The sequence below is a fragment of the Wyeomyia smithii genome, chromosome 3 (genome assembly GCF_029784165.1).
Source record: "Wyeomyia smithii strain HCP4-BCI-WySm-NY-G18 chromosome 3, ASM2978416v1, whole genome shotgun sequence".
Taxonomy (NCBI): Eukaryota; Metazoa; Arthropoda; class Insecta; order Diptera; family Culicidae; genus Wyeomyia; species Wyeomyia smithii.
In genome coordinates this window covers 262,006,122-262,023,764 of record NC_073696.1, presented here as the reverse complement: position 1 = coordinate 262,023,764, position 17,643 = coordinate 262,006,122, and the positions used below count along the sequence as shown (strand labels likewise).

The window sequence follows — 17,643 nt, the reverse complement described above, 5'->3', positions numbered from 1 at the left end:
GCAGTTAGAACAGGCCAAATAGGCGGAGAATTTTCGCCTTCATCGAAACCCATCCTTTCGAACTGTTCACGTGATGTATAGATGGACTCTAATAACGTAGAGTAATTCACTTAACACATAAATCAAAAGAATACTTAACGTACTATATCTTTTTTGTGAGTGTCCACCTTTACCTTCGTAGTGTCCATCTTACCCACCCCAAGTGTCCGTCTTTCCCGACCATGTCAAAAAAAACAGCAATTTGTAGTCTTATTTTTAAAGACCCAAAACACATAAAACTTGGAGGAAGTTCACTTATACCAAAAATGATTATTAAAACAAATGACCTTAAGTTTCAATTTGTATGACTACTGCGATCTAAATAGCAATACCTAAGTAATTATTTAGATTAAACCTTAGGGTGTCCGTCTTTACCTACTTTCCCCTACAGTGTTTTCACCCATCTCTAGTTTAAGTATTGCTAGTGAAAAGCAGACTTTCTATTAATTTAATATATTCAGTATCAAGGTTGTTAATCAATAACTTATCGTGAACGCCGATAACGATACTGTCTGCTATCGTTATCGACGATGACGCTAACGTCTTCAGACATTAGCGTCATTGCCAAGGACGATAGCTACTGGACGGTATCGAATCAATAACGTCTGATAAACGAATTCGCAGTTTGTTTTCAGTTTGGCTGCTGTCTTGGATAGCAACACAAAAAAAGCAGCATTTGGTCCTATAGCAACGGATCGGTGCGTTGCTATTGCATTACCAAACTTATGAATTCCTTGCTACTCGAGAATTTTTCCTTCCTTGAATTGTTATTTTCCAAAAGTAAATAGCAACGCTCGGTGCGGTTTTTTTTTTTTTTTTTAAAGGGGGATTTGTTAGTAGCTTAAGTATTTATGATAAATATTAGTAAATAATGAGTGTGTGTCTAATCACAAATGGTGACTTCTCAACACTGTTAGAAATTTGTAATTTTAATTGTTAGGATTTATTTGCTTTCGCAGTTAGGACTTATCGTTCGTAGGGATTTGAACCTACTTGTCAAATCGCTCGGTGCGGTTATTTTGTTGGTTATCCAGCCAGCTTTAGCAACCGATATATAGCCACTGGTGCACTTGCTTTGACAGACGTTAGTGAGCTGATAACGTCAGGTAAATATCGTTATCATCGATAACGTAATGTTTAAAGACGCTATCGTCATCGTCAATAACGATAGCAGACGTTATCGGTATCGGCGATGACGATTATCGACGATAATCTATCGTATTAACAAGCCTGTTCAGTATATCAAAACAGAAGCATTTTCGTCATAATTTGGAGAACTTAAATTCTCATCATGTCTAAAACACAAACTACGATCGTCGCGTATTTTGATTGAGTCCACATTCAATTTGTCGTATTCACGATCGTGTGTAAGCAACGTGCGTAGCGTGTTGTTTTAAAACAAAACATTTATGACTGGCGTGCTGCATGCGATATGTTGGCAGTGATTGTGTTGTGACTATTACTGAAAGAACAGTATGTATGAATCACGTCGAGCTCAAGTTTGTGGTGAAAAACGAATAATGGAATAATGCAATATTTGGGATTCAACAAGAACCACAAACCAATGTTTTGTGACAAAGTCACATATTAACTTTCATCAATCACTGAGACACATTCTTTACGGTTTCATGAGTGACATTTTATTATTATCAAAATTCAGTTTACAGTGTGCAATTATTATGTGTACGAAATAATTTTGCTGACGGCACATTTTGTCGTTGCGTCAAACGATCACGATTTTCAGCGCATCGCACACACCTTCGGGCACGGGTAAACCGGTGTTCTCACATGTCTTTCACGATCACGATCGACCGAACCGAACGAATACAGCCGAGGGGAGCGAAACTAGCACGCGCAGACTCCGTCCGGTTTTCGCACCCAATCGTCTGCCCATTCTATATAAGCCGATCTGGTGTGAAAAAGTTCTTTTCAGTATACCCGTCAATCTTCACCGGTTAGTATCGCGAATTCGTTCGATTGCCGGTGTGTCCTTGCCGTCGCGGTTGTCTGTCCATCAACAGTTTTTTTTTTCGGTTGGTGCGTTTAGTAGTGGTAGTAGTGAAATTGTGCTCCGAATTAAGTGCCAAGTAGATACCGATATCGTCGTCGCCCAGGAGAACTTCCACGAAATTCGCTGTAGTTCGCAGCTGAGCGGGTGCCGATCTCTTCCCGAACCGATCGTAACTCGCATGCCATGCGCGATACAATTTCTCAGTTCCTCTCCTCAGCAGATACGGCATGCCATGACTTCCGGAAAAACAGTTCAGATTCCGATAACAGCTTTCCAGGTGATTATCGCATAACCCACTTGTAATAGTATGAGTTGCACATCCGGATTGTGGTTCTAGCAATGAAAGAAGGGCGTCCGATGGGGACGCCTGGTTATTTTTTTCCGAAAGGCCAAAAAGCTATTTAGTCGAAAATAGTTTTGAATATAAAACGTGATAAATTAATAGTAAATTTAGTGGTTCAGTCACAAGAACATTTCTTGTAGAAATTTCCGAAAACAAGTTGTAAAGGTCATGAAAGACTATTTTGATAAACACAAAAAAGCTAAAATGTTTATTGTCACATTATAACCGAGCCGGATGGTTATATTTTTTTACCTGTTGCCTGCACTCGAAAAAACCGGTTGACTCAACACATTCAAACAACGATTAAACACACACCTTCTCACTGCATCCGAGCGCTAACTAATACGCGTAAATTCGGTTCGGCTTGCGCCGCCGATCGTCCTACCATTCTATATAAGACGGTCCGGCCTAAGAGTAACCCTTTCAGTACACCTTGGGATCTTCGCCGGTAAACGTCGGAAACTCGCTTCACAGATTACGCAAATTTCGTACAGTTAGTCCCAGTCAGTAGTGTCCGCGCTCATTTTTCGCAAGAATTCCGGCTGGTGAAATTTTCTAGTGGTATTAGTGGCTGTGAAATAATTGGATTGCACCATATCGATCCACGTAGAACCACGTAGCTTCGAAACTTTGCTGGACTTTGCGGCTTAACGAGACGCACTGAGCCGACCTTTACTCGATTCGATCGCAACTTGCATGCCATGCGCGATAAACTCTCGCATTACATTTCTTCAGAAGCTGCAGCAGGCCATGACTGTCGGAAAAGCAGTTCATCCTCGGATAATAGTTTCGCAGGTGATTACCGTGCAGCTCGGTTTTTTTGGTCTGCGGGTGTGGGAGGGATTTACGTTTGGTCAGAAATAGAAGAATGCTGTGGAATGGACACATGGTGTAAAAAGTGGAGACGCACGGTTGAAGAATAACAATTCAAGCATATCGAGGCAAAATGAGAGAAAAAAATCGGAAGAGTGATCAAAAGATGATCTTTCAATGCCTCAGTTTATAGAACGGATTTTTTTGTTCTTCTCAAGTAACGTCTAGTGAAAATTATTAATTTGTTGTTTGCTTTTTTAGTTGAGAAAAGATTACATTTTGAAAATATCACCAGTGAAAACCAATGGATGAAAATATTTCATCATCTTAGAGATAACTTTTTCATTTTTCTTTTCAACTTTTCTTCACCGTGAAAATTGCTGTTGAATTTTACTGCTGATAACCTTTTTTCCGAATTGCTGAGCTATTTTGAAGTAAATTTATATACTAGATTTGTTTTTATGATATGCGAATCATAAGTCAGAAATTGTTAAAGCTAAGTCTTTCTCTCAGTAAAAATCTTTCATCCCATAGCCCTTTAGTCGGGTGATGCAAAATTTCAGGCCAGCAAATTGTCATTTCGTCACCGTCGCTTTTCAGACGCTTTGTTCAATTTATAATTTTTTTTCCAAGGCCTTGCCGAGCATAAGAATTATTTGATTATAAACCCTCCGTCCACCAAATAATTTTACAACTACACAATCCTCTTGCATCTCTTATTAGTTTGATGATACAAACAACTTTTGTTTCTACTTAGGGTACGGAATTACTTCGGTAGGGGGTTACTTCGGAAGGTTAGCTGTAGCATTCTAATGCAAAATCCTCTTCATCTTTGCATACTAGAATAAATCTCTCGCCAGCTTTGGATTTAGAAGACGTTACTCTAAAATTTTACAGCTTAAAAATCGAATAGCTAAGTTGAAACCTACCGCGGAAGACTGAGAAAATCAGGTTTCCGTGAAAATACTCACTTTGATGAATTTAAACTAATTTTTATCAATAATCTTTGCACATCAAAATAAAAATTCCATCGCGTATGGATTCAGGAGTCCTTGATCTAAAATATAAAGCTAAAAACTTGAAAAAATAATAGTTAAACTTCGAAATTCACTCTTACATACAACATTTTATCTACCTGGGATGCTTTGATACATGGAGCAATTGATACGTGTGAAACTTCTCAGTGGTTGCTCAATCTGGTCGAAAACTTAGAATGAAAAACACAGACATATTTGCATCACACGAGAACAGATAGGTGGTACTTTTACCAAAACTTAAACCAACTATTCCCCATCGAAGAGTATTTTAAGTTTTCTCAAATCGGCCTTGGCAGTGCTGAGAACGATTGTTTTCAAAAGAAAAATTCCGTACCGGGTCTTTACGGGTTAACTAAACAACTGAATTAAGAAAAAAAAAAAAAAAAACAAATATATATTTTACACGTTATTTCCAGTGAAATTGTACACAAAGTCTGATTCTATTTTAATTTCATGTACTCTCGGTTGCTGTAAATATATAACTCGGAACTATTAAATTTGCTAAAAATAATGAAATGTTAGTTTAAAAAACGAACACACATTTTTTCACTTCTTTTTATGAAAAAAAGATAACATTTGCATTTAAAAAATAGTTTTTTTCGGATGGTGATTAAAAAACTAAACAGATAATTGATTTCGATCGATTTTGCATTGTAATTATATGAGCTTACTAACAAAAAAAGTCTGCGCCCTCGCGAACGGCCTTTCGGCAGTTAACCAGAACGTTCGCCATCACAAACAAAAACATGCGCGTAGACATCGTTTATTTGTCAATTTACTTCTCATTCTTCGCGACAAAACAGTGAGAGTAGATCTTACGCTTCAAGTATGCCCAGAAGTTTTCGATGGGACACAGCTGAGGGAGATTGAGCGGGTTCGCCGACTTGACATCGATATTCAGCCGCTTCATCTTCTCCGACGATCGCTTCGAGTAGTGGGTCGGAGCCAGATCCAACCAGAAGACCGCATCTTCGCCCTTATTGTGTTTTTCGATAAACGACGCAATTTGCGGCAGGCAATTCGTACGATACACTTCCACGTTCACGGCCAGTCCGGAGTGAAGGAACAACGGCTTTGACATCCCCTTCTCGGTGTTTGTCACCTCGGAGCACACTTCCTCCGTGGGGAAGGAAAATACGAAGTGCCCTGCCAATCGTTGCCATCCAGGGTGAGATTGATGCCGGAACGGGCGTATCCGACGTCCGATGTCCATTCTCGACGCGGCGGGGTACCGTTCTTTGAACGCGCACATTTCTGAACGAAGTAGCTTCACTGTTTTCACTTCTTCTTTTTCTTGATTCTCGTTTGAGTCGTCTTTTGACAGCTCTTTGTGTAAAGGGCTAGTTGCTGTGACTATATGCCCTGTGTATGTTTTAACGTCCGTATGGACACCGTGTGCTCACCAATGACGTGTTTATTTTGTATCTATGTAATGTGCATGTGCGTTACCCCTGGTTTACAGCCGGCATCGCCTGCCAGTAACTGTAACGATCACAGTGAGATTTTCGCCTTCTTTACAAAATCAGTTACTTCGCGAAGCAAATCCGTGTTTTTGATGTTTTCTGTAGCCGTTTTCAGCAAATTTGTTAGTGTGTTATATTTCTGATTGTAACTGTATTTTCTCCGTAGAGATGCGTATCGCGGACAATGCATTATTAAATGCTCGGCAGTTTCTTGGATGCCGCATAATTCACAATTGGGATCTGTTAATATTCTCATACGCGCTAGCCAGGGCTTGGAAAAATCATGCCCGGACATTAAACGGTTAATTATTTTAACCTCTTTTCCTTTCAGATCCACTTTAGTATACCACGGTTTGTTGTTGAACGATGGTTGTAGAGCAAAGAACTGTCTTCCCTTTTCTGAGGAGTAAATCGTGTACCAGTCATTGGTCTTTTCGCTAAGAGATTGCTTCAGGAGAAACATAGCATCTTGCAGCAGAATATTATTTTCCATTTCGTTTTCCGAGTTAATACCGAGCTTTGCCAGCTGATCCGCGAGGTCGTTACCAAGAATTCCAATGTGACTTGGAATCCACTGTATCGACACGTTCCACCGTCTACAGGATTGTAAGATGTCACTCAGAATGCTCTCATTTTTCCCGGACTGTTGAGCGTTTTCTAGCATCACGCAAGCTGATTTAGAATCTGTGTAAATCACCTGGTTGTGCAGCTCATGTTCTTCAATCTGTCCAACTGCCAGCCGGATGGCAAGCAATTCCGCCGACGTAATACTGACTTCGTGCTTCAAACGAGTGCTGTATCGTTGATTGATGCCATCGATAAAGACTCCTATGCCGCATTTTTTCCCCTCCTTAGAAGCATCTGTGAAGGTTCTTCCCCGTCTCTTGTTTCTTCCGTTCATGACGAAGAGTGCATTCATTTTTAGTTCGATTGGATTGCAGTTATGTTATGTTTTCACCATCACGGTTAGAGTTTGACTGATAGAGTTGTCAATTTTTTTCTACTGACTCATGGTTTGCTATGATTGATGCTGCATGTGTAGTTTCGTCAGTGCGTGTGAAGGCATACTCATGAAAAATCGCCAATTTTTGGCCATTTTTCCAATTTATCCATTTTCAAACGTTATTGACAACAGCTCTAATTTAAATGTATTCAATTTACTTTGAATCTTTTTAACCTTATTGAATTTTTTAACATTGATATAGTAGGATTATATACAGACTCGATTATATAGGATTCGATTAAGCTGGTAGAGTTTTCCATGAGCAAACTCAGAAGCGACGAACCCGGCGAGCAATTACTCTGCGATCTTTCGACGCACTTCTACATTTACTAGGGGCACTGAAATTCACAGAAATGGTTGAAAAGCTATAATCTTTCATTTGTTCTAGTTGAAGGTCTAGTTATGGCTTAACGTTCTGCGGTGGTGTAACGGGAACACATCTGACCTAGTTATGGTAACTTTTTCCTATACAATTTAAGACACGATAAAATAGGATAGGATTGGATAGGATTGGTTTTTTCAATTTCAAATATGACTTATCCAAGATGAAATATCGTCCTTGAAGTACGTAACGTTTGAGGCGAAGAAAGAGCGCAGCGGTCTGTCTGACAAAGCATTGCAACCCATACGGAAAATTTTAAAGGTCTATACAAAAGGAGAGGGAATCGAAAATAGTTATTTTTGCGCTACGTAATTTAAGTGAAACTATGTTGAAGCCACAAATGGCCGACTTCGAGCCATCACTTCGAATTACCGGAAGCACAAGACTCGGAAATAGTTAGTGTGTCACCTGTGAAACACAGTTTCGCCTTAATAGGCGTTCGCTGATTAATTCGTGAAATAAAAATATAAATATACTGAGGTCTTTTTACGTCGTTTTTAGGCGCCTTTTATTCGCTGATTTCGTAATTTGCGTGGCTTTTCTCACGCAATTTTCGGGATTTATGCGGATATCGAAATTTACGCGGATTTCTCAGAAAAATCGTTTTTTACGCGGTATGTTTTTATTGGTTTTCCTTTTTCAAATAGTTTATTTAGAGTGTCAGATGAGATTACTTAATTCAGCAACAACAACAATATCGCACGCTAGCCTGTGGGGCCAATAGCGGTCTCGATCAACTAAGATTAGACATTTGACTACAATAACATTGGAAATAACTACAAGATATCATTTTTTTTTGTTTTCTGACATATATGCAAAGTAAATAAAAAGAATCTAATTTGTTTACCAGTTTTGCCTTAAAGCTCAAACTGAAAAAAATATGGCTTTTAACCAACTCCTGTGGTGTCGCAATCAATTACACTGCGGCCATTTGACGCACTTCTGCATTTACAAGGAGCACAAACTTCAAAGGAATAATTAAAAAGCTATAATCACAGACAACGGGACGTGCCTCTTCGAAGAAAAATCCTGAAAAATCTTTGTCCTTATTCGAAACGTTACACTCATGCGCCATCATGTGAGCTTATTGCCTACTAACTTATTCTCGTAAAATTATTTTTGTCTTTGCTAATGAATGTGCACGCTTGCTTAAATCAACCCCAGTGGCATTATTGCCCACTAAGCAAAATTTCAAAATAGTCGTTATTTTTCTGGTCGATGAAATCGTCATCGAGTGGCACGTCTGTTTGTCTGTGCTATAATTTTTTCAGGGCAACTTTTTTGAGCTTTAGCGCCAATTATACTTGTTGACGCTTATTGTTATACAGTTAACGGAAAACTAATGTACTTCGCGCACAACTTTCGTCTGTATACCTATAGACAGTGTGCCCTTTTTTCACATTCCTTCATTCCAACACTTACGCCGCACCGCCTGGTTTTTACGTTAGTCCTCTCCGTAGGTGTTCAAGACAACCGCACGGGTTTCTACATCATCCTTTTCAATTCCCAGTAGCTTGTTTTCATCGGCTGCCGATGCCACTTGATGGAATGCATCTGTCGCGTGTATGCGAGCAGCAGCGTGAAGCAATTAAAATGAAGTTTTGCCTTTAATTGGAATTTCAAATTTGACAACATTTTTATTGAGCGAGATTCAGTTCCGCCCACGCTGTTTTGTTTTAAAAGTGATGTGGCAATCTACCTACAACTGCGTTCCAGCAACCTACAACATGATTTTCGAATAACCTCAAGTCAACTAACTAACGTTTCAAGGTTACCAATCATTTAGTATAAAAGAGAGAGTTGAAAGAGAATTATTGCTCACATTTCCCGCTTCACACCATCAAATTGATTGAACCCAATGGAAAGTTCCCAAACATCGTAATTCTACGTTAACCTTGCGGTCGTGTCTAATAAACAATCTATTCAACTTTTTTTCGCTTTCTTCGACCAGCGTTATGAACAGGATTTGGATATATACAGTGAAAAAAATGGAGAGTATATATAATCGAGTCCGACCTGTATTGATGTAGTTTCGCAACATCCAAGTTTTGCGTGTATCTTTGCAAAAATATGTCAGAAATTGAATTATATTTTCATGGTTTATTGAATGAATGGAACAAATGGAAAACAAATGGAATGGAACAAATGGAATGAATGGAACAAATGGAACAAGCTCCAGAAGATGTTATTTTTTTGGACAACTTCAACAAAGTCGAACAAACAGATTCAATTTGATAAAATCATTCTTATACTAATGTGTCTTTATCTTCTCGAATAATTGGAATGCGCGCCGCTCTGGTTGTTGTTATAAATCTCAGTGTATCAAAGGCGAATCAAGAACTTGACTTCGTCACTTGAATATGCGCTGCGACGATCTAAAATAAAAATGCTTTGAGCTCGGACACTGAATCGACATAAGTGGTGTTGATAGACATGGACGAATCATGCACGAATAGTTTGATAGACCTGAACTGAATGGTATTCGATTTTGATGATTTTTTATAATGACCAATTTGATAATCTACCTTAGGTAACAATTTTTTTAGTAAACTAGTTAAATCTATCGTGCAAAACAGACTATGGGTCACATCATTATTTTAGTGTTTTTTGCAGTTTACTGTTTCATGCGAAGAAAAAACTATATGTCTGTTATATTTACAACACCCATAAACGTAAACTCAGTGAAAAAACGTGAACCTAAGTTGAGTAGATGGAGTAGATGTGATCCTCACATCATTCGATCTACAGCACCAGACGAAGTAAAAATTTTACACTTGATTGAAGTGAAAACATCATTTCGTTTCACTTTCGATCTCGGGGCTTCGTGACACGATTACCAGCTTCGGCGCCAGCAATGACGGATTACCGTCAGAGATGATCGTTTGCAAGAATGTTGCTATATGCAATAATACGAAGCTTGCCCAACGTTGCAATGCTCACACACGAAAATCGACTGGTAATTTGTTTGTACATACTACCTGGCTAGTATAAATCAACCTCCCGTCAAACCTGTGAGAGAAGGATTTCGGCGGAAAAACGCGATCTTCTGTTTCGTATGTGGAGTGATTTGCACCCGTCGTAATGCGTGTGGTAAACTGTAAAATAACTTGCTTGTAGGAGTGAAAGATCTGTTCAAACTAGACCATTAGAGTGGTATCGGTAGTCTGCCGTCTACTGACCAACACTGATTTGAGTGACATAATTTTGCGCAACGTGGTTGCCCCACATGCATTTGATCTGACTGAACTTTGAGCTTTACGTACTGTAATCTCTAGAAAATTTGGGATTATGGTACACAAACCGCTCAGTTTAGACTATCAACATTTTTCAGTTTGTTGTGTGATTCATATTAATTGGATGGTCACCTTTTCTATTATTAGAACACCTCTCTCAATTCACCTCGCAGTTATGTTGATAAAATGGAAGTTTCAGCAGAGGAAAACCTTTCACGGGTGGAAAGTGAAACATCGCGAAAAGTCTCTTCAACGCTACAATGATTTATCGTTGAGCGCTCAGATGACGACAGTATTAAGAAGACTGCTTCCGTAGACTGCAACAAAAAAAAGCAGACCGAAAGCTTACAACTGCACGTCGCGACAGCCTTTTGATTGGAATTTAATTAGCACGAGACAGACGAGCGGCAAAGGAAACATATCAACAAGCAAATTTCGGTCATCACCGGGGTACAGTTCACTTACAATGTTGTTTTTTATTGAAGCCGCTGAAGTTTTACTTATTTACCATGGCGTATAATGAGATTTGCACACGTGTTAAAAGGTAAAACGCCCTTGGCCTTGCAAGTCGTCATATGCAACCAGTGCTTGACCTTTGTGGATTATGATGCCACGATAGATTGTACCTACACTGGACGATAGTTTACATCATGTTCATTAGATTCACGCATTGGTGGATCGATTGAATTATTTCCATACTTATGATTCAGAATTTGTGATTATGCATAATGGAATGCATGTTGGAAAATTTATGTTTTGTCTTGATATAGCACAATTGATTTCTAGCCCGGTAATTGGTTAAACTACAGTATGAGTGCTGAAGTATGTCGTCATTCGAAGAGACAGTTTGCGGCCGAGAAAACGTAACCACTTTTTTTCTCAAATGAAAACTGTTTAGAATCGCTTCAACCGATTGGACTGACGACAAAAATTTCGTACCATATTTTATGAAAAATTTGCGGTTTCTCTACATCTGGCTCAGACTGTAAAACCGTACGGTGGTTAACTACTTCAGAAACTATTTATAATGTAAGCTCGGCCGGCGCTGTCTGGGTTGCACAGTAAGATACGTCTAGCGCTAATAGTTATTGTTCTCCTAGGATGCTTTCAATGTATACTCTTATATCATCCAAACACCATGCCAGTGCGTAGGCTTTACGTTTGAGGATCTCTTCAGAGAGGAAAGCTTTTCCGATATTTCCAAGCAATTTTCCTCCGTCGTAAAAATTGAACGCTGTGGCACCCAGTGATTTTTTGTGATTCGTAAACCCCCCCTGTGCACGGCTATGCTCAACACACAAAAGTAGTCTCAAGTCGCGAGTTCAAGAGCTGTTGGTATTCGCCATGAGTAGAAAGGTTAAAGATAGAGGGAAAACCTGAACCATGTCACGCAACACCTTGATATCAATCTAATCAGCTAATATTCGATTTGCGGCTCAGTTCGTGCGAACTGTAGCGGCAAAATAGAACAGATTTTCGGTAGAAACAAATCGTACCTTATGGTACGTATACTATTCTCCCGAATGCTTATTTTCCATTACTACCTAATTTGCCCGAGGCTACACCCGTTTTACATAACACGCCCCCGCTTTATGGCGTAACGTGCTTTTCTTTTCGGTGTTTTGAGCTACGCGTCCGTTTGCGTCGGCAGCGACGCATTCGAGGAAAGATTCCGCAAAACAACGCAGAAAGTCACATGACGATAGGCCGCTCTTCGCGATCTCTGTGTGTGCAGTGAACAACGGACAGCAAGCAATGGCGTATTTCGAGCGCATCAAAATGTTTGTTAAATTGTGAAATCAGCGTTTGGAATTTGACACGGCCCAGGCGCCAAGAAAAAGGAACCGAAGCGAATCTAGTAGGCAGTCGCATTATCAAGCACGATTTAACTAGCAGAAGTAATTGCATCATGGTGACGTTACCAACCGTGATCATTATTGACGATTTGTTTTGTGCACTTTAACTATAACTTACGATTCTGTCGTGATCCATCATCAACTGTAGGGATTCAGAACCGTCACTTAATCGTACTTTGTTTTCTCTATTCTCTATTCTTCAAAACCGTGCCTTCTATTCCCCACTATCGAAGCAGGACATAATGTGTTATTTAAAGACGTATCAAGTGCAGACTGGAATTCCCAAAGTGGGGACGGAACCAAGGATGGCAACGGGAATATCGGGCGAGGGACGTCCGAAACGGCAGAGACCGACTCATCAGGTAAGTGCCGAGTAGTTCGAACGGCCTTTGCACGGGAAGATAACCTTAAAGGTGTGCACCTTGTTACAACCTTATTGGCAATCCTCTGTTCAACGACCAACTAAGAAAGTTACTAAATTGGACCCTGTTGACTAATTTTGAAGAATCAGCATGTCAAAAATTGGTCCAATTATTTCAGCATGATTAGTTGTTTACTTCATACTACTCTACTGGTCTACTTTTTTCAATGAAACATTCATACAACAAACAGTAAATCGGAAGGACGTAACTGTCTCTAATCTGAATTGACATTTGCTGATATAATTTTTTTCTCATCTATCATTTATTTGACACGCATACGCATACATACAAATTAATGTTGAACGGCACCAATTTATTCATTTGCATTTATTTATTTTCATTTTTCTTGGTGGAGAGTAACTTTTAACTGGAACAAAAAACGTCAAAATAGCCACAGCTCTTCCATGCAAATTGTGTAAAAATTATTCTATCATTTGGTGTATATTAAAGACTTTTAAAAACCTATTGAAAACAAAGAATTTCACCTAGGTCTTGATCTTTAGGCGTCCATTTTCCAACGGTTTCCAGCTTCTTTGAATTCGGAAAATGAAATTAATTTAATTAAAATAAAATTGATTTAATTTGGACCTTATTTTCATCAAGAAAAAAAAGGCAGAGGAAAAGATTCGAATTTATAACAAATCATTGAGACAATAAAAAAGGTGATCAATTTGTAAAAAAATTGGAAAAAATACATCAGTTTGAATGGTATACTTTTCTTTAAACACGACTTCAAGAACGACTCATGGGATTCAAGAACCTCGTAACTTCAAGAACGTGAAATTGACTCTCTCTGGATATAAATGAGCGTTTTTTTTCTGCTGACGTTAGCCGAATCAGAACAAACTCGCTCACTGTTTGTGGAGCTCGGTTTTATGGACATTGGGTTCTGTAACAATTTTCAGAAATTATTAGCCAACTCATCTATGAGTAAGTGGAGTATCACTTTCTTATGAAGACTTTTCACGCGGTTCAATATGATAGCGATTCATGGCTTTTCCTGTAGAGCTAGTTTATACTTGTGTGCTGTTGCCTTTTTCGAACTCGAGCCTTCCTCACCTTCTTGGTCAACTAAAAAATTGAAGAATCCAATCAGGTTCTTTTAAATATTTTATTACCTGCACCTTAGAGCAGGTCGGCAATTCGCTAAACTTCAATGTCTAGTTCTGCGAAAATTTTGTCGCATAATGATGAAATGATGAATAAATGGAGTGTGTTGGTCTGAAACATTCTACAGTGCTGTTTCTATTTTATCACGGTCACAAAACGTCTTCACGTGAATCCAACGGAACTGTGGAATTGATGAAATGATAAAAATCAGTATTTTTTGCTAGATTTCAATGCTATTCAAAAAAAATGCTCACCTCCACCATTTCATCGAATCTACAGCCTCACTAGATTCACCGGAAAGTATTTTTTAAACGTGATAAAATTGAAACGACCCTCAACTAGTACGCAAGTCGCATTTCTCACATCGCCGGGTTAATGTACATGAGATAACAATACAAATATAAACGAGGTTAACAAAAGCCATTCATATGCACACGCTCATAAAATCTTACTCTATATTGCACGAAAATGTACACCATTTTAAATGTGTCAGTTATTTTAAATCGATTTTGAAATAAACTTTGTTTTAGAAAATATTTCCCGAAATTTGAAAAACTTTTTCACAGGGTTTGGGAATCCCGGGAAATTTCAGACATTATCAAATAGTTCATTTTGCAGCAAAGTAATAACAAAAATAGGTCCTTATTTGAACTAACCCTATGTTCAAACAATCCCAAAGAGAAGATTGATGGAAATAACATTTCAGAGAACTTACAATAGCTCTACAAAAGATGAAAAATTCGTAAAGCATGCAGTTTTTAAAACAATCAAAGTTTGAAAGGTTACTAATGTTCTACTCAAACATTGGTAACAACAAGACAACGAACAGAAACAATAATTTATTGTAAAAACCAGTTATTATTTTAGTATGAAAAAAATATTACCACTCTTAGCACTCATCTAGTCGGTTTCTAGGCTTTTTGAAGTCCTAAAACTATGGTTCCAACTTCGTAGAGATGTTCCTAGAAACTATCCTAATGAACGTAAATTAAAAAAAAAAAAAATTAAAGCTATTTAACCATTCCTGTGAATTTTGATGCCACTAACCATTTCGAAAACGCGTCTAAAGCTCCCACTAGGGTGGCAGCGAAAATGGTCATGTCTCCGATCATATACATTTTGTTTATTGACCTATGAAATGATCTATGTAAAATTCCAGCTCAATCAGGCATGATTTAGGGGTGCCTCAAAGTGTTCAAAGTTTCGATGTTTTGACCCTCGAAAATGGACATCCCTAATAAAAAATCTAGTTCAAAATGCTTAATAAACATTTAAATGATTCACCAAACCACATGTAAATCATTTTAATGTTTATTAGGCATCTTAAAGATAATTTTCCATTAGAAATGGTAATTTTCGAGGGTCAAAATATCGAAACTTTAAGCGCTTTAACCTGAAACATGACTGATTAAGGTGAAATTTTGCACAGGTTATTATTTTGGGCAAATAAACAAAATGTACATGGTCGGTTCTTTAAATTCATTTTTTTCCATACATCGCATTGCCACCCTAGCCCCCACCCACTGCAACGTGAACGATAACCATGCGCCTCCTTTCTCTGTTGAATCGGTGGAGACGCTAAGTTATTCATTCGACAGCGTTCTAGAGCTCGACAGTAATATTTCAGCGAGAAATTTCTTCTACAAATTTATGTAATATGATGCAGCTGTCACAAATTAGGGTGACGAACATTTTCGATGAAGTGAGATAGTTGGCTTTCGTATTTTTGTTCTACAACGTTGCTGTATCCTTAATTTTAATCAACTTTTCAAATATGTTTTCTATTTTTTTACAATTTTTACCGTTATGAATTTTTAAGTCCGAAAATGAAATTGCTAAATTCAAAAAGGAACAATCTTTTTCTTCTATCTATTTTGTTTCACTTTTTTTTTATTTTTAATTTAAAAAAAAACTTAAGTTACAACCTACAATTTATTATAAGCATATGCTCATGTGTGGACCCCGCAGCTTTGTGGTTAGCGAGGCCGGTCGGCTAGCTCTCCCACACGGTTGTGATATCGGGTTCGATTCCCAATCGAGTCGACGATCTTTTCGAGCTGGAAATTTTCTCGACTCAGCACTGGGGCACGGTGTATCGTTGTACTTATCCGTTGTACTAATGCAAAATGTGCCAAAAACAATATCGATAACGAATTCTCTCAGCTAATTCAGTTGATCGGGATAGTTGTTTATATGCTCATTATGCGGATAAAGAAGTACTCGGCCCAAAAAGGTCTGAAAATTCAATGGAGTTTTTTCAAATGTTGGGGATAGACTGCGGTTTTTTGAACACCACCGCAACTGATACTTGTATTACTCTCCTATCTTTCGTACTTCATGCATTTACTCAGTAGAAAGCTGTTGTTTGGTGACTGGCTTTTTGTTTCATCACTCTAACCGTGAGAGTCTCACGTCATAGTAGGGTTCACTATATCGGTGTGAGGTTGAAACGCGCTAGTCTGCTGCCGCCTTTACCAGCGGCAACGAACTTGACTTGAAGGGGCTATCAAGTCATTTCCAATGGAGGCTAAGGTGGTAAAGTGCTTGCTCACCATGTAAAAGCTCTGCTAAAAAGCTGAAATTGTTTCACAAAATTCATTACACTTAAAAAAAGAGTTTTGTTGTTTTTCAGCCGCACAGCTGCAATATGCAACACGCAACAGAGTAATAAACTGTTGCATGGCCGAGAGTGCGCTGCATCTTCTGCTACCTGTTTCCATTCGACTCGAGAAGAATTCGATTATCTTCCTTCTAAGCCGCAACACGATACAACGTGTTTTATCTTGCATGGCTGAGAGTTCCAAAAGTCTGGTTCCACTGCACAATGGTCCAGAAACCAAATTTAGGGGAAAATTTGGGTCTAGAGCTCTATAGCAACATTTTAGAGAAAAACTTTCTTCAACAAAGTTGTTACATATGATAAAGCGCTTATTGAAAAATTATCAAAAATTAGGGTGACCAACATTTTCGATGCAATCAAGTATCTAACCTTTTTATCTTTGTAGATAGAAGAAAAATATATTCTACAATATTAAAGCTCCATTTATTTTAAGTAACTTTGTAAAAAAAAAATCTATCTTTGAAAACAATCGAAAAAAAAACTCATTTTACGCTCTAACTTTTTTATTTCAAGTTTCATCGCAAAACTGTCTTTGAACGACTCTTAGAGCTTTTTAAGAGAAACAATTTACAATGCTGACATCGTAAATATCTCAGTTTTACTCAAAGTTATTAATATTTTTCACCAAATATATGGGTTTTTCATTTGTATGTCATTCTTTTTGGGGCAAACATAAAAAATATCTCTTGGTCTCATTTAGAAGACTTGACTCTATAAAAGGAGGAATTTTTTAAAATATGTTATTTTTTAAATTTGAGTAAATTCAATTTAAAAACGTGACAAAAATTTCAATAATTTTATACATTATGCATATAAAAACACCCAGCTTCATTTTTTGGTAGTTTTTCTTATAACTAGACGTAATTACCTTTAATTCGACCCAGAAAGATCTAAAATCGATCAATTGGTTCAAAAGTTATGATTTTTTTAAATAAAATACAACGAATATTGCCGTTTTTTATGGTTACCTTATGTCGAAGTTGGTCATGCAAAGTGCTTCAATTGTGCTCAAAATCGCAGGGATGCATATATGTTGAAAATAATCAAACCCGTATTATTTCGTTGGGTTGTTAAGGAAATAAGCTCCAAAATAGAGTGACCAAAAAAAACGGCAATATTCGTTGTATTTTATTTAAAAAAATCATAACTTTTGAACTTTCTGGAACAAATTAAAGGTAATTACGTCTAGTTATAAGAAAAAATACCAAACAATATATCTGGATGCATTCATATGCATAATGTATAAAATTATTGAAATTTTTGTCTTGTTTTTAAATTGAATTTACTCAAATTTAAAAAATAACATATTTT

General features: G+C 37.8%; 1 protein-coding gene across 4 annotated transcripts in view; it reads left to right on the top strand.

The window, feature by feature from the left end:
* The window catches only part of LOC129732453 (b(0,+)-type amino acid transporter 1), a 76,346-nt gene that overhangs the window by 42,495 nt on the left and 16,208 nt on the right, over positions 1–17,643 (top strand). Inside the window, exons 1-2 of one of the 4 annotated variants that reach the window (XM_055693347.1) lie at positions 2,027–2,327; positions 12,417–12,542. In XM_055693347.1, the coding sequence (XP_055549322.1) occupies positions 2,234–2,327; positions 12,417–12,542 (220 nt within the window). In that variant the 5' untranslated portion in view covers positions 2,027–2,233. Of the gene's footprint in view, positions 1–2,026; positions 2,328–2,444; positions 3,189–12,413; positions 12,543–17,643 lie in introns of those variants that run through there. The other 3 variants (XM_055693346.1, XM_055693349.1, XM_055693348.1) reach the window with 3 other exon arrangements.